Source organism: Triplophysa rosa, linkage group LG8 (genome assembly GCF_024868665.1).
Source record: "Triplophysa rosa linkage group LG8, Trosa_1v2, whole genome shotgun sequence".
Classification (NCBI taxonomy): domain Eukaryota; kingdom Metazoa; phylum Chordata; class Actinopteri; order Cypriniformes; family Nemacheilidae; genus Triplophysa; species Triplophysa rosa.
Window position 1 is genome coordinate 1,053,456 of NC_079897.1, and position 25,982 is coordinate 1,079,437.

General features: G+C 37.6%; 3 protein-coding genes across 4 annotated transcripts in view; all 3 read right to left on the reverse strand.

Annotated features, from left to right (window-relative positions):
* Window positions 1-202: 202 nt before the first annotated feature.
* On the reverse strand, window positions 203-4,747 carry srsf10a (serine and arginine rich splicing factor 10a). The gene is made up of 6 exons (XM_057340997.1): window positions 4,558-4,747; window positions 3,006-3,110; window positions 2,017-2,120; window positions 1,765-1,933; window positions 1,254-1,301; window positions 203-927 (listed from the first exon to the last, which is right to left on the reverse strand). The coding sequence occupies exons 1-6, from the start codon at window positions 4,620-4,622 to the stop codon at window positions 681-683; spliced, it is 738 nt and encodes a 245-aa protein (XP_057196980.1). The 5' UTR covers window positions 4,623-4,747; the 3' UTR covers window positions 203-680.
* A 523-nt stretch (window positions 4,748-5,270) lies between these two features.
* On the reverse strand, window positions 5,271-7,186 carry fabp10a (fatty acid binding protein 10a, liver basic). Its single transcript, XM_057340529.1, has 4 exons — window positions 6,513-7,186; window positions 6,214-6,386; window positions 5,695-5,784; window positions 5,271-5,321 (listed from the first exon to the last, which is right to left on the reverse strand). Exons 1-4 carry the CDS (start codon window positions 6,577-6,579, stop codon window positions 5,271-5,273), a joined length of 381 nt encoding a protein of 126 aa, XP_057196512.1. The 5' UTR covers window positions 6,580-7,186.
* A 1,256-nt stretch (window positions 7,187-8,442) lies between these two features.
* Window positions 8,443-25,982, reverse strand: part of myom3 (myomesin 3) — a 43,120-nt gene continuing 25,580 nt past the window's right edge. For both annotated transcript variants that reach the window (XM_057340952.1, XM_057340951.1), the window contains exons 15-37: window positions 24,292-24,475; window positions 23,864-24,038; window positions 23,667-23,788; window positions 23,283-23,470; window positions 21,162-21,288; window positions 20,706-20,887; window positions 18,715-18,829; window positions 18,477-18,633; window positions 17,692-17,798; window positions 17,380-17,424; window positions 17,153-17,289; window positions 16,370-16,514; window positions 16,158-16,217; window positions 15,256-15,323; window positions 14,116-14,223; window positions 13,599-13,686; window positions 13,182-13,220; window positions 12,051-12,156; window positions 10,594-10,757; window positions 10,485-10,521; window positions 9,440-9,462; window positions 9,301-9,356; window positions 8,443-9,222 (exon numbers count right to left, since the gene is read on the reverse strand). In XM_057340952.1, coding sequence (XP_057196935.1) covers window positions 8,956-9,222; window positions 9,301-9,356; window positions 9,440-9,462; window positions 10,485-10,521; window positions 10,594-10,757; window positions 12,051-12,156; window positions 13,182-13,220; window positions 13,599-13,686; window positions 14,116-14,223; window positions 15,256-15,323; window positions 16,158-16,217; window positions 16,370-16,514; window positions 17,153-17,289; window positions 17,380-17,424; window positions 17,692-17,798; window positions 18,477-18,633; window positions 18,715-18,829; window positions 20,706-20,887; window positions 21,162-21,288; window positions 23,283-23,470; window positions 23,667-23,788; window positions 23,864-24,038; window positions 24,292-24,475 — 2,700 coding nt within the window. In that variant the 3' untranslated portion in view covers window positions 8,443-8,955. The remainder of the gene's footprint in view (window positions 9,223-9,300; window positions 9,357-9,439; window positions 9,463-10,484; window positions 10,522-10,593; window positions 10,758-12,050; window positions 12,157-13,181; window positions 13,221-13,598; window positions 13,687-14,115; window positions 14,224-15,255; window positions 15,324-16,157; window positions 16,218-16,369; window positions 16,515-17,152; window positions 17,290-17,379; window positions 17,425-17,691; window positions 17,799-18,476; window positions 18,634-18,714; window positions 18,830-20,705; window positions 20,888-21,161; window positions 21,289-23,282; window positions 23,471-23,666; window positions 23,789-23,863; window positions 24,039-24,291; window positions 24,476-25,982) is intronic.

The window sequence follows — 25,982 nt, forward strand, 5'->3', positions numbered from 1 at the left end:
GATTTGATTTCAAATTTGTGAAAAAGCATTTGTTTGATTGATCAGCTAAACTTCTCGACAGAGAATAAAAACATCAGCACTTCACCGCATGCAGATGCATCATGTAATATTCCAAACAGTCAATGTTAAGCTTGCAACAGATACGTCACATTTACAGACCACAAGATTAACAAATTCAGAAATCAGACATAAGAACACGTGATCACTCAGACTCATGTTTAATTTTCAATGACAAAATATTACAATAAACAGATGCTAATGCCAACAGTATGACAAAGTATCAAATACATCGTAACCTTTCAGGAGACAAAGAGTGACACTGGTCTTTCAGAGCAAACGCCAAATAAATCTTTAAAACCAAAATCAAAAGACAAACAGCGAAAAAAATCTGTTGCTGATGCATCTGTTTACTCGACCTACAAAAATAAAAAAACATCTTTATATTGGATCAAAGTGAGAAGGGAACAAGTTTATACCTAAAACTGTCTTTGAAAATATAAACCTTTCATGTTCTTGCAAGTTGCATCAATCGTTTTAAATGTGAGACTAAAGAACAACTTGTGAAAATCTAAATCCAAAAAACAAACAGATGAGCTGCATGACGGGTTCAGTAAACACACACACTGAGACGAGCTGCACATGATACAGTATATAAAAGCAGAACGTGATATTCAGATGCATTAACGGCCTCCAGACTTTCGCCCGGCCCACGATCTGGAGCGTGAACGTGAGGCGGAGCGAGAGACAGAACGCCCACGGTTCTCCTCCTCGGGGTGGGTGGCGGACGAGTGCACGTCTTCTGTGGGGGGGCTGGGGCTTTTGGAATGGGATCCTGTTCTGCGGCTCTTGGACTTGTACTTGGCATCCTGGGAAGGAGAGTGTGATGCTGAGCGATGGTGCCGACGGCTGTGATCACGTGACCTGTGCCTGATTGAAGGCAAGAAAAATGACTCCATCACTGTGCGTTACCATTTCCCCTTCATACGAGTTCATATGCACAAACATTTGCATTTTTATAGTTAAGGACCAATTTCACATGTCAAAATTATAACTCCTCGGTTTTGCATGGCATGTATTTTTTCCGTTACACCCTACATCTGTAATGCTCTTGTCCAGCTTGTGCTTTTAAATAAACTTTTTTAAAAAGAATGAAGATTAAACAATACATGACGTAATATTTCAAATCAAGCAGGACTGAAAAAACCTGATTCAGTGTTTGGTCAAAAATATTTGATGTGCCAAGTTAACTTTACCTGTCATTATCTCGACTTCTGCTCCTGCGATGTCTGCCAGCCCGAGAGCTGTTAAAAAAACACGCAAACCATCAATACAACAAAAATAGGTCTAATATTTTCTGAGATAGTCGCAGTTTCCTTCTTGTTGTGTAATCTGTCTTTATTACCATTAACTGACATTATTTGGTGAATCTCTGAAGAACAACACAAAACATCTGCAGTGAGAAACTTGAAGATGATTTAAAGATGAACAGTTACTGTAGATGTAATTCAAGACAAACATTGAAAGAACCATTAAAATCACAAACTTCATGTACAAGAAGTGAAAAGTTCTTTACCACTTACACCCCAATAAAAGTAAATAAATTAAGCAAAAGTCAAAAAGAAAATCTAAAGATTTAAGATTAAGACAATGAAGATTGAAGACTAAGAGAACTACAGATTTATTTTATTTAACAAATTTAATATTCATTTTGCATTTTTGAATATTCATTTTCTGTCCAAGTGAAAAAGCAATATCAGTACTCACTCTCTGGGGCTTCCTGACCTGCGTCCACGTCGATCATAAGACGGACTGCGAGATCTTCTCCTGCCGTAACTGCGGCTGCGTGATCGTCTGAGGCGGCTGTCTCTGTCGTCGTCGTCGTATCGCGAGTCACGAGGAGAGTGATCCTCTTTCGTTTTCATCTGACCGGGAGCTGCAGCGATTACAACAAACTGCATGAATACAAAAGATTCAAACACACACAAGAACATTTATGATCGGGAAATCATGTCATACTCTTTCGGTCTCCTTGAGCAAACTGAATCTCGATCTGCCGTCCGCAGACCCACTTTCTATCCAGGTTATGCTGGGCGTCTTCTGCGTCTCGCACATCCTCGAACCTGCTCGACTGTTAAGGCTTTGCTTTTTAAAGAGACACTGACTTCTCGAAAAAAATGATAAAACGAAATAAAACACAAACCTTTATAAATGACTTGAAAAGAACACTTTTGGGGCTACCGTGATGATCGGCAAGAGGGAAAATTACATATGAAATGATGAGGTAGCTTGGAAAGAAAAACTAGAACAAAAGTCCAAAAGTAAGACATCTATAGGGTTTAGTCGGACAGGGGCGTACAGAAGTCAGGGATTGAAAAACTGCCTTTGATTACGTCAAGAAATCATGTGCTCTTGTAATGGTAGGATACAACGTTAAAACTTGTTACCTTTAACATGCTTGACCTTTGACCTTGAGCTTGACCTTTATTCTCTTTAACCGCCTCCGAGAAGGACTTGGGGATGTTGTGTGCCAATAACCTTTAGTCTTTTCCTCTCTTTGGTCAGACCGAGGCCTTGACTCCAATTTTGGTCCCCTTTGAATCTTCAAGCTTTAACTTTCTCTTTATTCTTTCTTTCTCCTTTTCACTTTGTCTTGAATCTACTCTACATCGGCCCTTTCAAATATTCTCTGTAGGGAGGGTCTCCAGAACTGTATGTCTTTACATTTTCTGAGACAACAACAGAGGAAATATCGGTTAGGAGACAACGGCCACAATGATCACCAAACATCTGACATTCACGGCCGCGTCCTGCACCATCATTTACTCACCGTCACCGTCGTTTCAAACCTGAGTGACGTTCTTTTACCAATACAATGAAAGCATCAAAGAAATCGCTTTAGGTTCTACTGGTTCTGCTTACGTCATGCAGGTTTGGGACCACATGAGGGCCAGTAAACTGTTCCTGTATAGGTTTACACTGTTTTCTTTTCTTTACACAAAGGATATTGTACGTATGCAAATCCTCTTGGTCGTCGTGAATAGAAGTCAACAGGAATGTAGACATCTACTATAGGTCCGTAACGACCAAACTCACGACGCAAATCCTCTGGCCTAAAGCACCATGAAATGACAGTACATTGATTTGAGATCTCCTCTCCCAGAATGCTTTGAGCTCTTTTAGAATTTATTAAAGCAACGGTTCTTCAACCATTGGTTTTAAATACTGTGGGCTGGTTAGATCGGTTCCAGGCTCACATGTGAATCATTTTAAATGCATATGGAGAAAATCAAAGAAAAAAGCTGTTTAGCAATGAGAAAATGTGTCAAATACCATCACAAACTAATATCGTGTTCAAGAAAGAGACACGCTATAGAATCAGTTTAGCACATTAATTTTAGACATTGAAATGATTGATATTGTAATAAAAATCGACCAAGGCTTAAAGTCGGCATGAAGCGGAAGTAGCGCTTGTCTTTTTTTCGTACCGTGACGTATACCCAAGTAAAACGACCTCTGAAATGAGAAAAAAAACGTAGCATGAACGGATTTGATTTCATCCAACGACAACTGATTGGATCATTAAAAGGTGAAAGATTTGAAGGTCAGTTCGCAATCTGTCAGTCATTACAGCCCCGCCTCGCACCATTCCTCATGACCAGAACTAAAGAGAGGTCGTTTAAAGAGGGGGAGGAGCTTAACGTGTTTGATTAAAGATTACAAGTACAAATGAATTTAAAAGAAATAACGATGTGCAGGGATACATAATTTATGATAAATACTTCACCACTGTGTAAAACAATTAGAATGATCATTTTTAATTTCATGCCGACTTTAAATCGGAAATGTAGTAAAATTCCTACAGACTATTATGTTTTTGAACCATATGGCAGTAAGTATTTAAGTATACTACTTACTTCTAATATAATTAGTAAATACTAAAGTGTACTAACGTATTTTTACATGTGGATAAAAATGTGTAACTTAGTAAACACACGTGTTGTGTACGATACACTTGTATCGTACACAACACGTGTGTTTCCGAAGTGATTTATACAGAATAACATATTTGTGAAAACTACACTAACATTTGTATCTATATTTTAATTTCCATGTAATTGGTATTCAAAAGAATAATATTTGAATATAATAATTTCAGCTCCCTCATTTCAAAGTCATGAATGTAAAAAAACGTTCACAATTTAAACCCGAACAGTACAAAACTCTCAAACCAGAACACATTTAATCCTGTAAACAAAATCTGTTTATAAAGTCAAATGAACACAGTAAACAACACGCTTATCAGGGCTTTAACCTCTCCTCTTATGTTAGCTTTAGCGATTAGCATAAACCGAGCTGTTGTGAGAAACGTCACGAGAGTTGCAATTCATCGATTCAACATGCATATCGAAATTTACCTTAAATACTACAGTAAACACAGCATGTGTATTTTTACAGAGAGTTTACCGCAGCACATGCGAGCGCGCGCGAGCTGTATTTTATGAGGCTCTCGCGCGCAAGCGCGCAGTGTATGATATGCCCTCAGTAGTAAACACTAACCTGCTCTCGTCAGAGATGTTTCTGATGAACAGTGAGGTGTTTGGAGGTCTCATGTATCTCGCCATGATGAAACTGTGCGTCTCCCCGCGTTCTGTTTTCACACGAACACTCACTTAGCGCGCGCAGGCCGCAGTTCACCTCAGTTCAGTGTGCTCACGTCCCGAACACGCCGGAGAAAAGCGCGCCACCGACAAGCGCATGCGCACGCATGAACAGCCGGGGTGACGTCACCAGACTTTCGTGAAACACATTCAAGCGATTTTAATATGATATTTTGATGTCATTATTGTCTTGATTATTTTATAATAACTATAATATAACGGGCAATAATATTAACGTTTTTCTATATTTATTTTTTCATTATTTTTTAAGACTATAATGATTTTTTGTTATGCATGTTATGTATTTAGTATGTTTACAGTTTTTAATGATTATGATAAATGAGGTTATAATTTTTATGCTAAAATTTTATATTCATAAGCAGCATATTTGAAAGGTTTTAACACAATTTTACAATTCTTAGGACTTTATAATAATAAGTTTGTTTGTTATGAAGCAGTGTTGTTATTGAAAGCACTTGTAATATTCTGCTTTATTTAACACCGTGAATGACACAATTAACAAAAACACACAGGACGTTGATAAATCGGAGCTTTATTTTAAATAGCCAGTAAATTCATAATGAAACGTTTGTCTTCTGACAGCTTGACGCCTTAAATCTTTTTACTCTTTCTGATCATGGTGGTTCCACTTACTGTCAGCGTCTGAAAACACATCAAAAACAAATCAAATCAAGACAAAACAAATCTGTCACACAGAGAAAACTCTCCGTCTGAGTCTAGATGATGGGTATGCAGAAAGGAGACTGGGGCTAGTTGTCACACGTTTTACTCCGGTGAACATTTCAACAGGTTGGTTTAAACTTGACCGTACTGCACTAAACCACTGCTGCTGAAAACACATACTTTTAAATGAGACTATTGCCCCCAATCTGTATATTCACAATAGAAAACAGCTCTTGTGAGAACTTCTCAGTGTGACAACTAGCCCCGGTCTCTCTATGAGAATGCGCGTTAGTTGGCATGCTGCGACTCTGAGATTGTGGTTGTCACGTCAACTGAAGTGTTGAGCACAAACCTCAATCATCTCTCCTCCCTTGATCTCCTGGATGTGAGAGAATCGATCTGTGTCACACACCAGCTTTCCACCATCCAATTTGACAATGCACTGAACCAGAAAGAGGGAAACATGAGTCTGAAGCCATGGAGAGACAGACAGACCTCTCCTCGAAAGCAAACACTGTACCATTGATGTATAAAAAGCACAGAGAAACTATTAAAAATGTAATATTAAATCATTTAAGTCCTTCACTTTCTTCAGATGTGGACAGAATGCTTTAGGTCAGAAACTGTGCTATTTCTTCACAAGAATGATTGAACACGATTCAATTCACACTGAAATCCACTTCATTAACTGTAAAAAGTGAAATTCATGAGAGTCATTTGACCGGACGAGGTTTATGTCATTATGTACTTACTAGATTCTACGGGGAAAGATGTTTATCATGAAAATGTAATGGGTCATACTTAAATATAATATTTATAGCCCTGTACAACTAGAACATCTCTTGTCCTGTCTGAAACGGATTTATTTCACCTTCAGCTTCTTGCCGTCCATGGTGTTGATTTCAGCTTCTTTGCCGACGGTGAAGGAGTTAGTGACGGATTTTCCAGGTGTCTTGGATGTGATTGTAAAGTCGTTGCCATTTTGTTGGATTTCTGTCACCGGTTTGACATCTTTGGCCAGTTTAATGACGTCTTCTGGCAGTGCTGTGAGATGAGAAACACACACATATTGAGCGACCTTCATTCATGGCTTATATAAAGTTCAAAGAGATTTGAAATGAAACGATATTTCATGTTTTAAGAGTAGAGGGTGTGAATGTAAGAACTCACAGATGGCTCTGAGGAACTCTTCATAATTCTCCTGAGCGTACACCTGCCATGTTCCGCTGAAGGCCATGTCTGCTGTGATCAAACCTCTCGGCTAAAGCTTCAGACAGCTGTGAGAAACTAAAGGCAATGTGAAGATGATGTTCATCCACCCCGCTACTTATACATGTAAGAGAGATGGCGCTCGCTCATTCGTCAGATTAATGATTGACACTTTCCCACTGTTTGAACAACCCAGAGTTCACTTACATCACCGTCTGACATCGTCCATCCGCAGAAGATCATTCATTTGAAGACATAGCGCCAGCAAATACTCATCTCATAATAGATATCATGTATTTGTAAATCTGTATGTGACTCTGTCTTTAGTGAAATGCAAAAGGAAGATATTTTGAGAAATGCCTCAGTGGTTTTGTGTTCATACAGTGGAAGTCAATGAGGTTCAGTGTTGTTTTGTTGTCAACATTCTTTAAAATATCTTTGTGCTCTGCAGAAGAAAGAAACTAATACATGTTTCAAGGAATCTTACAAAAAATAACACGCTTATCATTTGTGATAATGTTATTTAAATACACGGAGAAGTGTTTTTGCAGGTCCACCCTAAATCTGTGTTACATTTAACAGATTTTACAGTTTACAGTTATTGTTGTACTTTTGTTGCACAAATGTCTTATACTGTTTTTCCACTACTTTGTAAGTCGCTTTGGATAAAAGCGTCTGCTAAATGACTAAATGTAAATGTATTCAGAACATACAACATGGATTCTAATCATTTAGAATCATCTAATCATTCTAATCATTTCATTTAATCTTTTACATTTTGAATCTTCGAAAAGAACCCGATGAAATGAAGCTAGGCTGTTTAAACATATAACAGGTGAACGACACTGTGGACTGTTTGCTTTCTATCTCCTCTGGTTGCACAATAAACGTGAAACAGACCTCAGTGTGATTATTATGAAATCTCATGGGCATACACTTAAAAATCACTGTGCTATCAATAAACACTAATGTTGTTATAGATTTATTCTGTACTTTACTGCAGTTATATATTCATGACACTGTACTGCATTTATTCATTATACAGTAGTTATATATTCCATACTGTACTGTAAAGCATGCAGTAGTTGTAAATACTATGCTTCACTTTCGATATATATTCTACACTATATTGTACTTATATAATCTAGACTGTACTGCAGTTCTATATAGCACACAGTAGTTGTATATACTATGGAGCACTTAAGTTATATATATTCTACACTATACTGTACTTATAGATTCTATATTGTACTGTAGTTATACTGTATACACTATATGGTACTTATGTATTATACAACATACTGCAGTGATATACACTATACTGTACTTACATATACTGCAGGCACCCAGTAGTTGTACATATTATGCTGCACTTCAGTTACATATTCTACAATAAATTGTACTTCTATACAGTACTGTAGTTAAGTACACCATACTGCACTTATAGATTTTATATTGTACTGAAGTTATACACACTATACTAATACTTAAATATTCCATACTGTACTGTATAGCACACAGTATTTGTACATATTATACTGCACATCAGTTACATATTCTATACTAAATTGTACTTAAAGATTCTATACGGTACTGTAGTTAAATACACTTGACTGATTTTATATGGTTCTGTAGTTATATACTCTATACTGTACTTATATATTCCATACTGTACGTAGTTGTACATATTATACTGCACGTCAGTTACATATTCTATACTAAATTGTACTTATAGATTCCATACGGTACTGTAGTTAAATACACTATACTGCACTTATAGATTTTATATTGTACTGAAGTTATATACACAGTAGTGCACTTATATATTCTATACTGTACAGTAACTGGAAGCGTGCAGATGAATATGATCTTCACACTCAAAGTTTGCTGAACCATTTTATTTGTTTAAGGTTTTTTTGATTAACATTGAAATAAAATTAAGTGACATGAATGAAAATAAAGAAACAGTTTTCAATGGCACTTGAATGTGTAAAATGACAACAAACCACACATCAAATAAACAAACCAAACACACCAGAAATGAACTCTCCAATGTCTTCTGTCAGTCAGCGAAACAGATGCCTATGACATTGTGTTTTATATCAATACTGTTAATACAGACTCTTAAAGCAACACATGAGATAGATGTAATGCTAAAAAATGACACTGTCATAGAGATTTCAAATTTAGTTTCATGGCCTGTAGAAAGTGCTGGAAATGACTCTTGGGGGCATTTGTTATATATTTAGACCATAGATGCAAAAAATCCCACTGTATTAACGAATGAAATTTGCATTGAGTTAAAAAGGCGAATCCTCTGTTTTAAAGTGGCCATGGTCATTTTCTTGATTTTCTTAATTCAACTTTTTTTTTGCTGTGACTCCCAATGAAATTGTGTCTCTGTTTACATCTCCACTGCATCTGCTCGAGGCTTTTCACCGTGTTTATACACACTGACCGTCACAAGAACCGCCTGCGATCCGAACTTATTTCGCACGAAGATGCTGTAGTTGCCTGAGTCGTCCATGGTGACGTGGTTTATGGTGAGCGTGGAGGACTTGTTGTCATATGTGATGCTGTATTGACCACTGGAGGTGAGCTCTCGATCATTCTTCAGCCAGAACATCTCTGGTGCTGGATCTCCATCAGCAAAACACGTCAAACACAGAGACTACACAGAGAAACACAACCTGCGTCAGACTGACCCAGACCAATTCCACAGGTCTTATAACAATAAGATTACATTTACCTTATCTTCCATTATAGCCACGACATCAGGAAGACCCTTCGTGACTCTGGCTCGATCTGTCAGAAGAAACATTACGATGAAGTCTGAAGTTTGCCTTATTGAACGCATAACTGAAACCTTTTCTGAGACAAATACTCACTTTTCTCAGCAAACTCCACCTGCCTGTGAGAAAATAAATAAACAAATACAATATTATCAGATGAACCTCAATGATCCGACGCATTTACAGATCAAACATTCCGATATTTTAAGTTATGTCATTTCAGTAAATATGAATATTTATAAAATACATAAAATATACAATATGCATAAAATCACTTTGAATGTTTATTTGCATTAGCGGATTATAGTTTATAACTACTTTTATCTTATACTTGAAACACATTTTTGTGTCAAATGTAAAGTTGAGGTGTAAAAAAAGGTTCTCCTTGTTTTTGGGGTGTACTAAAAACACATTATTTTTTCACATATTTCACATTTTTGCAGCACCTCTTAGTTAAACTAAACCTAAAACTATTAAAACATTTCTGATAATCAAAAATAATTAAAAATCTATATATTTTTAAGAAACCTATTTGAAAAATAATTACATTTATATTCATCTAGCTATGCTTTTATCTAAAGTGACTAAAAAATGATCGGCTTTAGCAATAAACTAAGTTTTAGACATTAAATGTATTAATTTGAAATAAATAAAACCTAAACTAACTGAAATAAATGTTACTAAATTAGTATACGTTCAATTTTTAATTAAATTAAAAGTATATCATCAACTTTATTTCCAGACTCATGGTCCAATAAATACAGATACTAAGAGTACAACAATTCAAAAAGGCAATGACGTATTAAACTTGTGAACTTATTCACTATACTTCAAAGTAATAATAAAACTACAAAAACAAAACCTACAATAACTCTTGGTGGACATTGAGCATTTGCAGATATTTTTATACTCAAACTTATGATTAAACAGCAAAAAATGGACGGAATAAAGCTGTAAATGTGAAAAAGAATACAGGCCCCTTTTAAAATCAGCAGCCACATTAGAAATGGAAGGTCAAGTCAAGAGCACTGCATTGTGGGATACAGCAGATATAATGTGGAGCACAATACGGAATTTGGAAACTTCATGTATGGATTAAACACTCTTTATAGATCGATGCAGGTTAAAGGATTTTACTTACTTCAGTCTCTGATGTTCCAACAAAGCATCTGCAAAAGCTACAGGAGAAGAAAGATGTCAAAATCACATGTGACGCTTGATTTCAGGCAAATTCATTTTCTGTTGCTCACCTTGTCCTGACAGATCCATAGATCGACTGTGTGTCTCCTGACCATCAAACATCTCCAGCGTGTACTTGCCTTTATCATGTTCAGTGGGGTTAAACATCTCAATCCAAACCTTCTGCATACTGCTGCCGGTACTCGTCCGTTCCTGCTGGTCAATTCTCTTCTCTCTGTCGCAGACAAACAGATCAAAAGTGTGCAAAAGATGAATAAAAGAACAAAAGTCTTTAGTACAGCTGAACTAACTGACAGTTGCACAAAAAGAAATCATAACCGCACAATAGTGTTGATAGATCTCAAGTGTTAAGTTTTAAAATGTTTCTTGTACATTTTTTTTGAAGGAATAAAACATTCACAAATGATTAGAGGGCAAACGTGATGTCCAGAGAACATATCTGAACAATATTTGCTTTTGATGCTACCTCAGGTTTGAGGGGTATGACTATGTACGATAAAAAATGGAGAAAACACCAAACTCGTTTTGGTATTTTTTGGACAAAATTATGAGGCAAAAACAAGAAACTCATAGGAAATGAGGAAACAACGAGTAGAGTTTTATCAGTTAGTAACATTTTGCTTTTGACTACAGAAGTAATTTTGACTCAATAAGCTTTGCTCAGTATATGAATTTTTTGCCAAACCTCCTTAAAGTCCCCGTGAACTGGAAGTTACAATCGTTTTTACTTCCGTATATTGACGCATTTCCAACCGAAATGGAATTTCTAATAAGAAAAACAGTGGGCGTGGCTTTCGTCTTTCTCTGCGATTTGATTGGATGTATAAAAACAGCCGTTGCATTTTGAAATGGAACGGGCAGCAGACTGACAGTTAAAGGGGAGGAGTTAACGGAGGCTCCGCCCAAGCCATCTAACATACAGTACGTCATTTAAGATGGATAGTCATTACAGGAAGGAAGTGCTTTTTCAGATTTGAACTAAAGATTATGAGGACACACAAATTTTAAAAAGAGAAAGACCCACATTGATAAACTATTTACAATAAACACTGCAATATTTCATGATAAAATAGGCATTGTGATTTTTTATTTCACTGGGACTTTAAACTTCACACCCATGCAACGCACACACAAAATATTTAAAACATGTTTAATTACACTGTAAAACTTTGCTGTAGTTTTTGCAGCAGGTTTGCCAGTAACTTACTGTAGATTTAATTACTACTTAATATACTTTACAATTAGTACTGTTTTCCATTACTTTAATCAAAATTAAAACACTTTGACTTTTGAGATTCAAAATGAGCAAGAAGAGACTGACATTAGCACAGCAACATTCTTCCTAAGCATTATTCTCGTAAATTATGATACATTTTGTACATTAATGTACATTAAATTGTACATTAAATCTACAGTAAATCACTGGCAAACCTGCTGCGAAATTACAGCAAAGTTTTACAGTGTATATATTTGAATAATGAGTGAAGAGGTTTCGCACACGACTCACTTGAAGTGCCAGCTGGTTTTCATGTAGCTCAGATAATATTTGAGAGAGCAGTAGAGCTTAAAACCCTGAGCAGTGCACTGAATTCTCACCGGTCCAGCAGAGAGCGCTGCGAGTGTGAGAGAACGACAACGAGAACAAGAGAGAGAGAGAGAGAGAGAGAGAGAGAGAGAGAGAGAGCATAGATGGAAAAAAGAGAGAGAGAGAGAGAGAGAGGAGGAGAGAGATGAGAGAGAGTGAGAGTGAGAGTGGAGGGAGAGAGAGAGAGTGAAGATGGAGAAGAGGCAAGAGGAGACTAGAGAGAAGACGAGAGAGAGAGATGAGATGGAGGAGAGAGAGAAATTAGCGAGAGAGAGAGAAGAGAGAGAGAGAGAGAGGAGCACAGAGAGACGAAAGAGAGGAGAAGAGAGAGACAGAAGAAGAGAGAGAGAGAGGAGGGAGAGAGAGAGAAGAGAGAATGAGAGAGAGAAGAGGAGAATGAGAGATTGAGAGAGAGAGAGAAGAGAGGAGGAGAGAGGAGAGAGGGAGAGAGAGAGAGAGAGAGAGAGAGAAGAGAGGGAGGGAGAGGAGAGAGAAGAGAGAGAGAGAGAGAGAGAGGGAGAGGAGGGAGAGAGAGGAGACGAGAGGAGAGAGGGAGAGAGAGAAGGAGAGAGAGGGAGAGAGAGGAGAAGAGAGAGAGGAGAAGAGAGGGAGAGGAGAGAGAGGAGAGGGAGAGAGAGTGAGAGAGAGGGAGAGAGAGTGGGAGAGAGGGAGAGGGAGAGAGAGTGAGAGAGAGGGAGAGAGAGGGAGAGGGAGAGAGAGTGAGAGAGAGGGAGACGGAGAGAGAGTGAGAGAGAGGGAGAGGGAGAGAGAGAGAGTGAGAGGGAGGGAGAGTGGGAGAGAGAGAGAGGGAGAGAGAGAGAGAGAGAGGGAGAGGGAGAGAGAGTGAGAGAGAGGGAGAGAGAGTGAGAGAGAGGGAGAGGGAGAGAGAGTGAGAGAGAGGGAGAGAGAGTGGGAGAGAGGGAGAGGGAGAGAGAGTGAGAGAGAGGGAGAGAGGGAGAGGGAGAGAGGGAGAGGTTTACAAGAGCTGACATCATTTATAAAGACGATATCAAGTGAACATGATGCTTTATGAAGACATTAACATGGACGTACCGCACTGTTTACTCAGCTTCTGCATGAGCCTGTCAAATTCTGGGAGAAATACAAACAAAACATCATATTAGTATCATTTTTGATATTTAATTCGTCTAACCAGTGTTTCAACAGTGTTTAAAACAACATATCAATATCCACAATAATGAGAACACAAACACTTGGATCTGTCTGAAGAGGTAACCATAGCAACAGCAAGATGCTGAGCTCCTCCGGTTCCACCGAACAGGACAAGTACAGTTGTGTGCATGTTTGGTCCTGTGAACCATTACATATTACAGTGGAGTGGTTGCCGAGCAACAAAGATGCAGGAGCATCTTTGAACGCAGCTCAACCAATCAGAATCAAGGAACAGAACTTTTAATAATGCAAAATACACAATGTGTGTGTGTGTGTGTGTAAAATCATCATTCTCACCATCATCCAGCAGCTCCATCACACTCTCATCTTCTCCTCTGCCATCTGACACAACAACTCTGTACACACCTGCTTCTTTCCTCGTCACCTGAACAGTTCACAACACAAACACATTCAGCACGGGTTGATGATTTCTCATGTCATTCTGGACTAACGGACCTAACTAGGAGGCCTTGAGGATGTACTGAATCTCCAGCAGGGAATCAGAAGTTACTCTTGGTGTGTTGAAGGAGTATTTTGGGTAAAGTTATGAAATCATCCGTGTCTAACTTTAACAATCACTCTTGCTGTATCTAGATGTTTAAAATGAGAAACGTGAAGGTTTCAAAGCTTTTACATGACTTGTTCTGTAAAACGAATTGATTTGTTTAAATCAAAAGGCTTGTTTACTTGGCAAATAAACGTCTGGTTATACTTCACCAAGAGTTTTCTCTTTCTGTGTGTCGTGTGACAGTGTCAGATTGATGGTGTTGAATGAAGTTATTTTGTGTCATGTCTGACAGCTCATGTGTTGTACCTGTGGCACCATTAACGTACTGACACCCGTCGGCTCCAGCAGCGCCTGTGTGAGCTCAACTCCATCTTTAAACCATTTCATCTGTGTGTCTTTGTTCATGTTAGTGACCTGCACCAGTGAACACACTCGTTGTTATTACAGAAAACTGTAAAAAACATCACCAATTTCACCAAGATGCAGTTTGTAACGTTTTTGCAGTAAAACATCCAAAAGGCCAGTGTTATATATTTTGTTCAGTTGAGTACTTACAATATCTCATATGTTTCCAACTATCTGTAAATTGTGAGAAAATTGTCAATTTAACCAGTGCCGCGAACCGTGTCTGGCAGTCGCCTGTCAATGACGTCATATCCGCGTTACTAAAGACAGACACTCGATGGACTGCAACCGTCAGCGGAATGCAGTAAAGCAGACTAGAGGCTGTTATATGATTGGCTGAGGTGCCTCACGTGATTCAGGTGAGCAACTGTTTAGATTCCTTTGCTGACAGAAAACGTATGATCATTATATCGACCAACAAGGTTAGTCTTATTGTTCGAATGTCTTTTTCTTAATTTAGCACGAGTATCATGTATATATTAACCAAACATGCAATAGTCGTTTTTAGATCATCTGACTAAATAGTAATTAAATTAATTTGATGAATTACGTCTAAAACGTCAACGTCATCAAACGCAACATTTATAAAACTTTATTACTTTACATCATCCATAAAGGTGATTTCTGGATAGGATATTAGTGATGGAGATGAAGGCGACAGTTCCCATTATTCCACGCTCCTTCACAGCCTCATCAAGCTACGCCGTTGTTGCTGTTTTGAACGCGTTTTTGAATGTGCGCCCTCTAGCGGCGGATTTTATAAACTATTTTATAAACTGGGCCTTTAAAGCAAATTAGCTTTATGAGTCATTTGAACTTAAATTATATTGAACTGACCAGTTATAAAATACAACTAGATTTTTTAGAAGTTCAATTGACTCATAAAGCTAATTTGATTTAACTCAAAAAAGTAAGGCAGCTTTTGAAGTTTAATTTTTACAGTGTATGTTTAAAGGCATACTACAGCTAGATAATAAATGTTTGAAACAAATAAACAGACGTATTCTTGTAAACGTCACTACAGATCAGTGATGTGGTTACCTTGCATTTCATGATCACTTCACAGTCTGAGGTCACCGTCCATGATAAATATTCCTCAAAATGGGGACCTTGTACAGCAGAAAGCAGAGAAATATATGCATTCGGCTTTATATGATCTGAACTCACACTCAACTATTTATATTCGACATTTCAATTATTTCATAATTAATGTTGTGTATACATGCAGTTTTTATGACCACTAAATATTAATTGAAGACATATCTGAAATATTGAGACATCTGCACTTTTCAAAGTCACACCACATCAGTAAGTTTCCTGAACATTCATTTGCAACAATACAATATAAAAACGAGCAACATTTTAACATTTTTAATTTGGCCAGTATGTGTAGGCATATACAGCCACAGAAAAAATTAAGAGACCATTTCAGAGACTGTATATCTGATTTCAAAATGTAGTATTTATAAGTGTGTGTTTAGGTAAAATTATCGTTATGTTCATTCTGTAAGCTACTAACAATATTTTTAACAAATCTCAAATAGAAATATTTTTTCTTTTTGCATTTATTCGCAGAAAATGAAAACTGGAGAACCAGGTGAAAATAACAGAAAAGATGACCTTAAATACTGCAAAGAAAACAAGTTCAGATTCACTTTTTTGGCAATACAACAGTCATATTTCTACTTGTTTTTAGAAAAAGTTAACAATTATTTTTTATGTGATAACCTGGATTTTTCTCACAGTTTTCATGTGTCTTGTCTTTGCTGTTGGATGACTTTATGTCACTCCTAAGGTTTGATTTGATTGAAATACAAGAAAACTGGACTGGAATGACCACAGTACACCTAGAAAGGATGATTTGAAATGAAGATTTGGAATGCTCTCTTATTTTTTCCGCAACTGTATCTGTTAAATCTGTTGTATGAGATGTGTTGATTCACCTGATTTTCTCTTCCAGTTCCATCTGTTGGCTTCAGATCTGGCCAGAGCGTCCTGAAACGCTGACAAACACAATGAAACAGAGAATCAACACAGAATCTTTTCAAGTCTTTTTAAACATAAAACTTACGTTTAATTTAACTCATATTGGATTTATTTTATAGTGTTTTGTTTGGAGTTTTTTAAAGAAGAACTGTACTGTACTGTGACATACTCTTTTCCACAAAGACAAGTGTGAACTGGTTCTTGGCGCGTCCGTCTTTGAACTGGGCGGTGTAGGAGCCCTCGTCCTCTTTAGACAGTTGATCAAACATGATCTCCACAAGACCCTTCGCCTTGTCAAAGTTAATCTTACGAGCCTGAAGGACAAACAGAGCTTTATAAATATGAACATAAGTCAGACTGTGATATCAGACCGTTTCAGAAGATAATACATAAAACCAGACGTCACATTGAGTGCTTTGACACATTGATATGATGTGTCAACAGTGCCGCCATATTGGGAAGGGCAAGATCACCCTATAAACACATACAAGTGAACGAGGAGATGAGTTTTTATGTATAAAAAGCACAATAATGTTTACATTGTTCACAATGTTTCAATGCTTAAAAGAGTAGTTCACTTTCCATAGTAATTGTTATTCCTACTATGTTAAGTCAATGAAGGCAAATTTTGAAATGAACTACTCCTTTAACAACAGTAAGCTTTTAAAATAAACTTTCAAATAAAAAATCAACAATAAGGTCATTAGACTAATGAAAGTAATCCATTGAAATTGGTTGAGAAATATGAAAGCACCATGTTTATAGAGCAGTCTTTTTCCTGGCCAATAGGGCGGCGCTATTGATCCTCGATTCAGTGGCCAATGCTGCATCTGTGCGCCTACCAAGGTTATTTTTGATATTTAATTTATAGTCTTAAATCAACACTAAGAATAAAATCTTGATGCCGCAAACATCGGGTCAGGTCACAAGGTGTTTGAGGAGAGTTTGTTACCGGTGTGCTGGAGATCTCTCTGTCATTGAGGATGAGACGGAGAGATGCGGCGTCGCTCAGATACTCCGTCTGAAGCCACAGACGGACGTGACCATGTTCAGACACGTCCACCTGCCAGCCGGACTTCAGCGCTATCACTGCCACACACAGACATGATGAGAGAAACACGAGGGACAGAAATAAATCCACATACAGAATGAGACTCGTTTTCTGACGCTCTCACTTACGCGGGTTCCTGATGTGCCAGCTGAGCTCTGTCAGTCTGTCCAAGTCTGAAACATAAGAATGTACAACCATGTCAAAGGTCTGTAAGATGTAAAGTGATTCTGGTTGTTTAGAGAGATTTTTTAAGATACGAGACAGAACGGGTGTGTCATACTGAGAGAAAGGGCTAAAGGACTTGCGTGCAGATGACTCAATGACTCGTGATGATAAAATACCAGCGTCACGCTCTGAACACACGTGTTCTATATCAGGTGTGATGCTGAGCAGATGCACAGGGTGTGAATGTGACCGTGTTCAGGTGATGATGCGTTTACCCTCCGCAGTGAAGGTGAAACTAGACGAGACGTCCTGGTGTCCGCTCGACTCCACTGTGTACAGACCCAAATCCTGCTGCGAGGCGTCAGCGAAGGTCAAAACAGACCTGGGAGACACACCAGACTTAGAGATTCGTTCAAATGAATGTAGTTTGTAGAGGTCAAATCATCTGAATTTGATGAGAAATGTTTGAGTTCATATTGAGACTCTTGAATAATATTAACTTTTGATTGCAGACTTGAAAAATCTGATCTCAATTTGCGGTGTTGGGCAAGTTACTCTGAAAAAGTAATTCATTACTAGTTACTAATGACATATTCAATAGGGTAATTAGATTACTGTTGACTCTCTCCAAAAAGTATTACATTACTTATTACTAATAACTTTCTATATCCTACAGAATTGATTTAGGGATAGACATGAAACAGCTCTTTAATTCATTCAAATAAATAACTACATAAATTATTCTTATTAACTGACCAAAGTATACAAATGTGAGAAGGACAGCGACATTAAAGCATACATTTTAAAGTTAGACTATGATGTCATTTCCACTTTTGAATAAATTACACAGTATTTAGTTCAATTACATCAGAAGTTACTGTTATAAATTACATAAAAAATAAGAGTAATCCCTTACTTTACTTTTAACTTTATTAAATTACAGTAACTAATTACTTAGGAACTAGTTACACCCAACACTGTCATTGTCATTTTATTTGCAGTCATTTTGGTCAGGTGTGTTGTGATCAAACTCTGGTTTCATGAGCCCTTATCCAGTCACCTGTTGTTTTTGTTCTCCAGTCGAGCTCTTCCGGCATCGATAGCTTCTCTGTAGTTCTTATTCCACTTAAAGAAATCTCTTTCGTCCGCGTCAGGAGCTTCAAAGCTCAGGAAGATGAAGCCATCATTATCAACCCCGATCTGGATCTCTTTGGTCCCTGTAGGCAGGACAGTGTTTAAAAGCAGCTCGCTGTGAGATGGAGAGCCGAAGTCATTATGCAGATGTTCAGGGATCTGACCTGCTTCAGTCTGAGCTTTCACCGACTCTGAGGGAACTGAAGACGTGCCGACGCCAGCGCTGTTCACTGCAGACACACGCAGACGGAACGTCTGACCTGACTGAAGACCCGACACCTGATCCACAATCATGAAAAACAAATTCACGCTCAATTCAACATCGTGTTTTGTGACTCTTTCACATGCAAGTAGTGATTGCTGCAGCCCGGAGAACTGCAGGTGGGAGGAGTTAACGCCACAAACAGCAAGTGGGAGGAGCTTAGGCCGCAAGCAGGCTGGATTAGAGCAGAGCCATTGAGAGAGAGAGTCGCGTCAACTCCGTTGACACCAATGGAACAGTTTTTTCACAGCCATGGCCGTTCATGGAGGCTCTCAATAGTTCCCGGAGGTTACTAGTTACGCATGGAGCTGCGACTAAACAGACCAACTGAGGTCAACTTCTAATCCATTTAAAGACGAAAGCCATTTAATGAATAAAAAAATGAAAGAAATAAAGCATTTAAAGAGAAAACATAAGGAACTATCTGAAGGCTCCGTTGGCAGAACTCTCTCTCTCAAAGACAGAATGAAAACACTATAAAAAATACATTTTCATCTTAGTTTTAAGTTTAGTTTTATAACAGTTTGTCAAAATGCATCAAATGCATATACAATAAAATGAAACAAAATGTTTTTTATGAGCAAAGCACGTTTTAGTCCACCGGAAGTTCATAATAAAATTATAATGGCATAATGAAAGTTTAAACAAATAAACACTTAGCAACGCAGATGTCTTAACATTGGTATAAAAATACTGATTATGCCTATTCTTATTTTAATTTCAGAAACCACAATTTCTCTAAACCACTGCGAGCACCACAGTTTCTATTTACGTTAACAATTATTTAAAGGATCATTCACTGCTGTTCGGAAATTTTGTGCTACCATCAGATTGTACTGCCCTTTCACGTGAGTTACACTGTAAACAAAAAAATGTAATAAAACAGAACATTTCTGTGAAGTGGAAAAACAAAAATATCCCTTAAAATATTTCCACCCGTAAAATGATAGGATATAAGGATATATATTAAATTGTTTTCCCTATTTTTCTTGTAAATTTGTTTACTTTTTCTGTAATTTTATGTTCATGTTTCATGTTTCTGATCGTATTTCAAAACTAAACTGTAAAAAAAATCTTGTTAAAAAACTGAAATTTGAAAATTTTTTCCCTGTAAAATTAAAATTTCTTACTTGTAAATGTGTGGTCCTTTTCTGTAATTTTACGTTTTTTGACTGTATTTTAAAAAAAGACATAAAAATCTATAAAAATTCGTTTTTTATTTTACGTGGAAAATCTGTAAAAAAAATAACAGAAACAGAGTCTTGTATTTTTTATACAAAATACAAAAACATGAAATATTCCGTCACCAACTGTTGTATGTGGATATTGAGATTTGTTCAGCAGAGGGCAGTAACGCATTGTGTATGGGGCATGTAAAAGGCAGTGAAGAAGCGAAGTGTGTTGCGCGCGAGTGTATGCTTTTGTGTGCATGTCTCAAGCTGTGATGGGTCCTCAATAAAGTAACCATCGAGAATTAAGGCCTTCTCTGAGTCTTCTTTTTATTAGCATCCCAAGATACTACACCAACTGTGAATCAGGAACCAATACTACAACACACGACATTAAATAAACCAATCAAAATCCTCTAGAGGTTTGTACAGCTCACTTGCGGCTTAAGTCCCACCCACTTGCGGCTGACCCGCCCATCTGCAGAAAGCTCCGACCTCCCCTTTTGCCTAACTCTTCACATGGGTTCTTTTTGCCCCCAAGGTTGCTTTATAACATTAGTAAAAATGCTACAAAACAGTTTTACAAAGAAATCTTTTATGATCTTATTCGCACTGACCCATAGAAAGAAAGGTTTCTTCGCCAATGAATCGGTGAAAGAATCATTTTTGGGAATCGAATCAATAGGATGAAAATTTCACTACTCCAGAGAGACACAAAACGGACCTTTAAATGAGTTTCCGTCACCGGCTCTTTTGTTACGGGGGTCCAATCCTCAGACTCCGCCCCCTGACTGATCTCCACTATATACCCACTGATCTCTGATTGGCCCTTGTACAGAGGCTCCGCCCACAGCAGCACAACTGAGTTACGTCTCACTTCCCTAAACTCCAGGTCATACGGACATCCTGCAAAACATCACATCAGTATCTATAAAACATCACAACGTCATGTTAATAGTCAAAGACCGTAGTTTTTTTCTAAACGCAGCAAGATGCTACATTCTGTAAATGTGATTTGTGTTTGCACAATTTATTTCTGACTTTTATTTGACAGCAGTCACAGGTCACAGCAGTAAGAAAGCAAACAATCTGACAAAATCATACCGGGACCAGAAATAGGAATTTAAAGAAGAACCGGAAATAGAAGGATGACATTTCTAGACTTTCATGGTTTTATTACCCGGCTCAGCCATGGTCCACGGCTCACACAGAAACATCGCGCTCGCCTCTGAAGGTTTTCCAAGTCCAATGATGTTCGCTGCAAAGACCCGGAACTGATAAAAACGGCCTTCCTGAAGGCCCGTGACCTAAAGAAAAAACGCACAGAAACGTTTCCATTTTCGTAAATGAGAAGTGCACCTTCAACGATTAGGCTACTAGAGATCATACCTGTTGAAAGAAGGCAAAGAATGTTTACTTTTATTTCGTCAGATCCCACGTGACATTGGAAACAAGACACATGTATAACTCAGAGAGGTTTTATTCATCCGTGTGGCCGCGTGATGCATCGATCTGCTGCTTGATGATCTAGATTGAGAGGCATTTAGTGTGATCTGACAACCACTCAGTTTGTGTGATGTAGACGACTGATGGACGGAAGCGGTCAGCCGGTCACGTGTAATTGAGATTAGATTTAGGAACACGCTCATCCTGAAGCTTTTGCCGATTTACTTTAGGCCCCGAATCCTCTTATCAAATCACAGGATTATCAGGAGACTCTGAAGCTGAATGCTGGAACAGAGAGTCCACTAGATGGCACACATCCGTCGCTGTAATGCTCTCAAGTCCTTTTGATAGGTAATGAGGTTGGCCAGTGACACGCCTCTATGACCGCTCAATGACACGCATTGAAATCATTAACATTACATTCACATGCAATGAACACGGAGCGCTCACAAAGCTCGTTGCATTCTCTCAATGACATAATGCACATGGACTCATCCCATGACAAAAAAAGCTATTTTTAAGAGGATGTGTTAATAGAAAGAGACATGATAATGATGATGATGTCACAGCGGACATTTCTGTCCAATAGAGGGCAATCGCGCATAAACAGAGAACTGGACAAAAATAGAGTCTGAAATTCAAAACATGACATTATACTGTTGGTGTTCTGCAAGAAATGCTCAATGACAGCAGATGTTTATCAACCACAGGAGGTCAAACTTCATCTAACAATTTCATTTTATTATTAATTCATTTTATTAAGTAAATTAAATAAAACTATATTATATAGAATAAATAAATAATAAAATAAACATATAAAACATTGAATTAAGTTTGCTCACACCAAAAAAGGTAAACCCAAATTATTTATGTGTTTGTTTATTATTATTATTTGAATATTTAATACCATATCAGCAACAAGTGGCAAGAACCAAAGTAAAAAATAAACAAGTCATATAAACATGTCTCTGAATAAAACATTGTATTAAAAACTGTTAAGCCCAAGAAAATATGATTCACAATCACATTAAACCAATGAAACTCACATTTTATTTGATTTGATAAATTTGTTTGTGTTTTGCACTTCGGTGTAAAAAATCAGCACTCATCTAAACATTTTCAAGTGACTATTTACCATAGTTATTATAGCATTGTTTTTTCTTTTATTTAGTTTTAGTAATAATTTAAACTAGCTTTTATTTTTAGATTTTTTGTTTTTATGTTAATTTTAGTTGCATTTTAGCTACTTTGTTTTGTTACTTTTGACATTTTTATTATTTACAGTATTTGCTTTTTTTGTTGCTATATAAGATTTATTTATTTTAATTTAATTTAATTTTTTTGTGTATAATTATAATTTTAGAACCTTAAACTTATTTCAGTTTATTTCTGATGCAACATTAAAATGTTTCGTTTAGTTTACGTTTTTCCAAAACTTTTTAGGCCAACATTTGATTTGAATTTCATAAACAGAAACGTCTTCAAAGTTTTGATTTAGTAAAGTAAAATATAACTAACCTTGACCACTAGATGTATTTTTAATAGGCTCAGCTGAGGTTTAATGGATGTCTTTTCAACAGGCTTTTGTAAAACTGACAAAACTTTAACTCAGCCAAATGAAACATGCAGATGCAACAATAGAACAGTTTTAGCTGGAGAGGACTGGAAATGTTTTACAGTGTCTAAATTGAAATGATCACAGATGATTTCTTACTGCAGATACGTTTGAATCAAAATGACACATGACATCATACGATCTTCTCTAAGTAGTAGGTATAGAATGTGTGAAATACCCTAAAACAGGAAGTGCGCTTTGATTGGCTGTTACGGTGCCGTGTCATACATGTGAACACACCTTGTACGTTCTGTCTGTGATGGGCTTGATGTTGACCTCTCTCCAGGTTTCCTGAGACTTCTGCCTCTGGTCCAGATAGTATCCACGTACAGGGTCTCCTCCGTGATTGGCTGGGGCTCTCCAACCAATCAGCATCTCGTCTCCTGTACAGTTCAGTACAGTGATGGCTGATGGACAGGAAGGAACGTCTGCAGAGACAGAAGGTCTGAATGAGCACGTTGTTATGGTGTCGATGAGCGGTTCCAAGGTTATCAGTCAGTAGTCAGTGGCACGAACAGTGTTTGTCTGAGTTCTCGACTGTGATTTTATCTGATCAATGTGATGCGCTGCTGTGTTTGTACATGCAGGGAGAGGTGTCGAGAGTTCAGATGAGAAGACTCTTACATTTAGCCGATTTAACTCGGACAGCAGGAGACTCGTCTGAGTACACGCTGTTTCCGGCTAATCCCACAGACTTCACCCGGAATACATACTGTTTATTAGTCGACAGTCCGTGAACTGTGAATCTGACAGAGAGAGATGATACTGAGCAGTGATGCTGATTTAAGTAAGATGTTTTTTTATGATAAATCTGAAGAGACCTGGTTTTGGTGATGGGTTTATTGTTGACGGTCTTCCACTGCCCACTTCCAACCTCACTGCAGTACAGGTAATATCCCAGAATGCCCTCTGTTATTTTGGGCTCTTTCCACTGGAGGAGAACGGAGGTGTCGCTGTCTCGGATGGGCAGGATGTCGTGCGGTGAGGCTGGAACTCCTAAAAACGTGTAGAAAGTGGTTGACCGTGGCATGTGCACATATATCTATGGGTATGATAGTATGACATCACTGGAGACGAACACTATTGGCTACTTGTGTCACATGACCAGTTGCATTTGGAAGGGTAAATGAAATTTGAGGTGAACAAAGATAACTGAAAATTCAACGTTTATTTCATGGAAAATAAAGCACAGCACAACTTTCTAGCAAACATGACAGAATGCATCTCTCTCTCTCTCTCTCTCTCTCACCCAGCGGCTGTCCCAGACAGACGGGTGCACTGGGCAGTGACGGCTCACTGATGCCGAACTTGTTGACAGATCGAACTCGATAACAGTACCACTTTCCCTTCTGCTGGTCAAACGCTGCAAACCTCGTGGAGAGAACCGTCAGATCCATACTGGCCAGATGCCAACTCTCCTTACCTGCGATGGACTGAAACACAACAACACACGTCTGATCAAAATCACGTTTGTGCATTTTAATTTTGTATTTATTAAAACACATACGCGTACGCATACATGTATATATTTAAGAAAAATGTCAACATTAATAAACACTTATACTGCATATGATTAAAATGATAAATAAATGTAAATAATACATGTAAATATTCCCTAAATATGTATACATGCATGTGTGTGTTTTTGTGTTTCTAAATACAAAATTAATATGCACATATTTTGGATGTGATTAATCACGATTAATCGTTTGACAGCCCTATATTTAAAATATGGTCGTACACAAATATTCCTGAAATTTTAATAAGCCTTTATTATTTCTTGCCTTTTACATTTCAAACTTTTTAATGCGTATTCCGGGCTTTCAATCCATCATAAAAGTTTAAAATCCGACACAGAGTCAAATAAAAATGAATCATTGCACGATTTATATTGATTTTTAGACAAATTATGATTTTTATTCATCGGTTTATGAAGTTGTGTTCAGAATTCTTCTGTGATGCATGCGTCTCTACAGCTGATATTACATGAACGTTTATTTTCTAAACGACTGAAGGGCCCAAAGAGCCTTTTGTTGAAGAGACATTCAACGATAAATGACATCTGAATAAAACAAGAGCTGTCTATAAAGATAATGTAGTGTCTATAATAAAACGTGCCCGACGGTCAAATGAAATCTGAGTCTTCATATATATGTTTCTGACTCAGAACTTCAGATGGACCCGACGGTTTTATTAGGGTGTTTTTTATAAAAACGCTCAATAAAAGTTCATGTCCGGTGGCAGTTTGTGATTCTCTGGCTCATTACCAAGTCTGAAAGCGGCTGGAGTTTCTCCGGTGACTGATATTGGAAAATTCTGCCTGCTCGGCTTTGTGAAATGATCACAGGCAGCACTTTCCAAACTGAAGGACCTTTACTTTCCGAATGTGCTGCTGGATATAATAAAGAAAAAAGTGCATTTTTACTCTAATGCCGGGTGAAGACTGATGGCCTGTTTGGATATTTCCCAGTGACGGTGTTTAAATACACATTACACTTCTATGTCCAGAGGATGTTGCTCTTTCATAGCTCAGGAGATCTCAGTTGTGTTTCATTTGAATATCAACTTAGTCTCAGATGTTTCTCCTAACACTGAGAAATTAAAAACACGAAGAGTCTGGATGTGTTAATGATTGTTCATATTGAGAGACTTTTGATTGCAGACTTGACAAATCTGAACTCAGTTTGACACATTGTTGACATCACTTCTCAAACTCTAATGACACACACATTTCTGACTCTTTTTCTCAGGAGAAATATCTGAGACGCACATGAGAATAAAGCAAAAGTTTCCATTTGTTCTCCAATTAATCCCATTGATATGTAGGAGAAATAATTGAAGAGATCTCAGCTGTGATATTTCTCTGACATCTTAATGTTGATGACAGATTGTACATTGTGAGAGTCTCATGACGTCATTGTGTACGTGTGATGTTGTCAA

Excerpts from the sequence above, each read along its gene's own strand:
- srsf10a (XM_057340997.1), bottom strand. The coding sequence starts at position 4,622 with ATGGCGAGATACATGAGACCTCCAAACACCTCACTGTTCATCAGAAAC. Across the intron at positions 2,121-3,005 it reads AGAGGATTTGCATACGTACA|GTTCGAGGATGTGCGAGACG; the intron begins ATATCCTTTGTG and ends ACAGTCGAGCAG. Across the intron at positions 1,934-2,016 it reads TGCTCAAGGAGACCGAAAGA|CTCCCGGTCAGATGAAAACG; the intron begins GTATGACATGAT and ends TAATCGCTGCAG.
- fabp10a (XM_057340529.1), bottom strand. The coding sequence starts at position 6,579 with ATGGCCTTCAGCGGAACATGGCAGGTGTACGCTCAGGAGAATTATGAA. Across the intron at positions 5,785-6,213 it reads TGGACGGCAAGAAGCTGAAG|TGCATTGTCAAATTGGATGG; the intron begins GTGAAATAAATC and ends TTTCTGGTTCAG. Across the intron at positions 5,322-5,694 it reads AGGGAGGAGAGATGATTGAG|ACGCTGACAGTAAGTGGAAC; the intron begins GTTTGTGCTCAA and ends ATGTGTTTTCAG.